General features: G+C 36.0%; 1 protein-coding gene across 1 annotated transcript in view; it reads right to left on the bottom strand.

The window, feature by feature from the left end:
• Positions 1–188: 188 nt before the first annotated feature.
• LOC117945906 overlaps positions 189–1,984 on the bottom strand; it is a 4,746-nt gene continuing 2,950 nt past the window's right edge. Inside the window, exons 3-4 of the mRNA XM_034873641.1 lie at positions 382–621; positions 189–194 (exon numbers count right to left, since the gene is read on the bottom strand). Coding sequence (XP_034729532.1) covers positions 189–194; positions 382–621 — 246 coding nt within the window. The remainder of the gene's footprint in view (positions 195–381; positions 622–1,984) is intronic.

Genomic DNA, 1,984 nt, shown 5'->3' with positions numbered 1-1,984 from the left:
ACACACACACACACACACACACACACACACAAACACACACACACACAGTCCGTAAGAAGTAGCAAATATCAATTTAAGTACAAGTACCTCAACCTTCATACTCCAGTTGCCTACAGTACTTAGTTACTAAATGTACTTGGTTACATATCCGGTCTACTTCTAACAACAGTTCAAATCAAACTTTATTATCAGTTCTGCAAAAAACGCCAGACAAACAGAGCAAATGTCCAATAAGGACTCGAACACTAAGAAATAAGAAATAAGAAATTAAAAGATTTTAAGAAGTAGTAAAACAGGCAGGCAGCTGAGAGGTGTCGGTTGGGTGTCAGTGCCCAGGCCTGATCCTGATCCCGGACCGGTAAAGTAAACTAGTCTACTCACTGACTGGGTCTGTGGGTCTTGAGTCGGTCGGTTGCGGAGCGCAGAGCCGCCCTCCGCGGCTGCAGGACGGACAACACGGACCACGTCCACCCGCTGATTCTCTGTCGGTTCTTCCGGAATAAAGGGTCCAGCTGTCAGCTCCGCGTCCGGGTCCAGCCTGAGCAACCCACAACACACCAAGTCTGGTCTCTGGGGTTTATTGGCGGTTGGCAAACAGACGAGAAGGTTCATCACCGACACCTACTGGACCGGAGTGGGACCACAGCTGACTGTGGAAAATACATTTTATTTATTTTATTTATTTTATTTATTTTATTTATTTTATTTATTTTATTTATTTTATTTATTTTAATAAAATTTTAATAATTTAATTAAATAACCATTTTATTTTATTTATTTTATTTATTTTATTTATTTTATTTATTTTAATAACATTTTAATAATTTAATTAAATAACCATTTTATTTTATTTATTTTATTTATTTTATTTATTTTATTTATTTTATTTATTTTATTTATTTATTAAATTTATTAAATTTAATTAAATAACTTTTATTTTATTTTATTTCATTTTATTAAATGTTATGGAATTTTACTGAATTCAATTAAATTTAGTAGCAAAACAACATACCTCAACACACATATGTACACACATATGGACACACATACATCACACATAAACACACATATATCACACCGGTACACAAATACACACATATACACACATAAACACACATAAACACAGATAAACACACATGAACACACATGAACACACATAAACACACATGAACACACATAAACACACATGAACACACATGAACACACATAAACACACATAAACACGCATGAACACACATAAACACACATGAACACACATAAACACACATGAACACACATGAACACACATATACACACATAAACACACATATACACACATATACACACATAAACACACATAAACACACATATACACACATAAACACACATATACACACATGAACACACATGAACACACATAAACACACATATATCACACCTGTACACAAATACACACATAAACACACATTTACACACATAAACACACATGAACACACATATATCACACTTGTACACAAATACACACATGCACACACATATATCACACATAAACACACATATACACACATGTATACACACACACATATATGTCATATATATATCTGCAGTGACCACGATGAAACACTATGGTCGACTGTGTGTAATGATGACAGTGATAGAGTAAATATTAACTAAGACTATAAAATATAAACATAACAACCTGTAAACTGACTGAAGAAGAAGAAGAAGAAGAAGAAGAAGAAGAAGAAGAAGAAGAAGAAGAAGAAGAATCTGTAACGGGGGATGAGTTGTATGCAGGCTATAGACTCTTATTCTGAAGGGAAAGACTCTCAGGTCAGTCTGGTTTTAGAGCGAAGCGGTTCCTGTCCGTCAGGGTGAAGGTTTCTCCCAGAATCTCGACCTTTATGAGGAAAAGTGGGTTTTCCAGGATCTGAGTCCGGATCCAGGAGCTGCAGAAGGGACGGCTCCTCCCCCCCCCAGCTGCAGCTGTGTGAAGTTAGACAGC

The sequence above is a fragment of the Etheostoma cragini genome, chromosome 6 (genome assembly GCF_013103735.1).
Source record: "Etheostoma cragini isolate CJK2018 chromosome 6, CSU_Ecrag_1.0, whole genome shotgun sequence".
Lineage (NCBI taxonomy): Eukaryota > Metazoa > Chordata > Actinopteri > Perciformes > Percidae > Etheostoma > Etheostoma cragini.
Note: the sequence above shows the minus strand (reverse complement) of the source record. Positions and strands in the feature narration are given on the sequence as shown.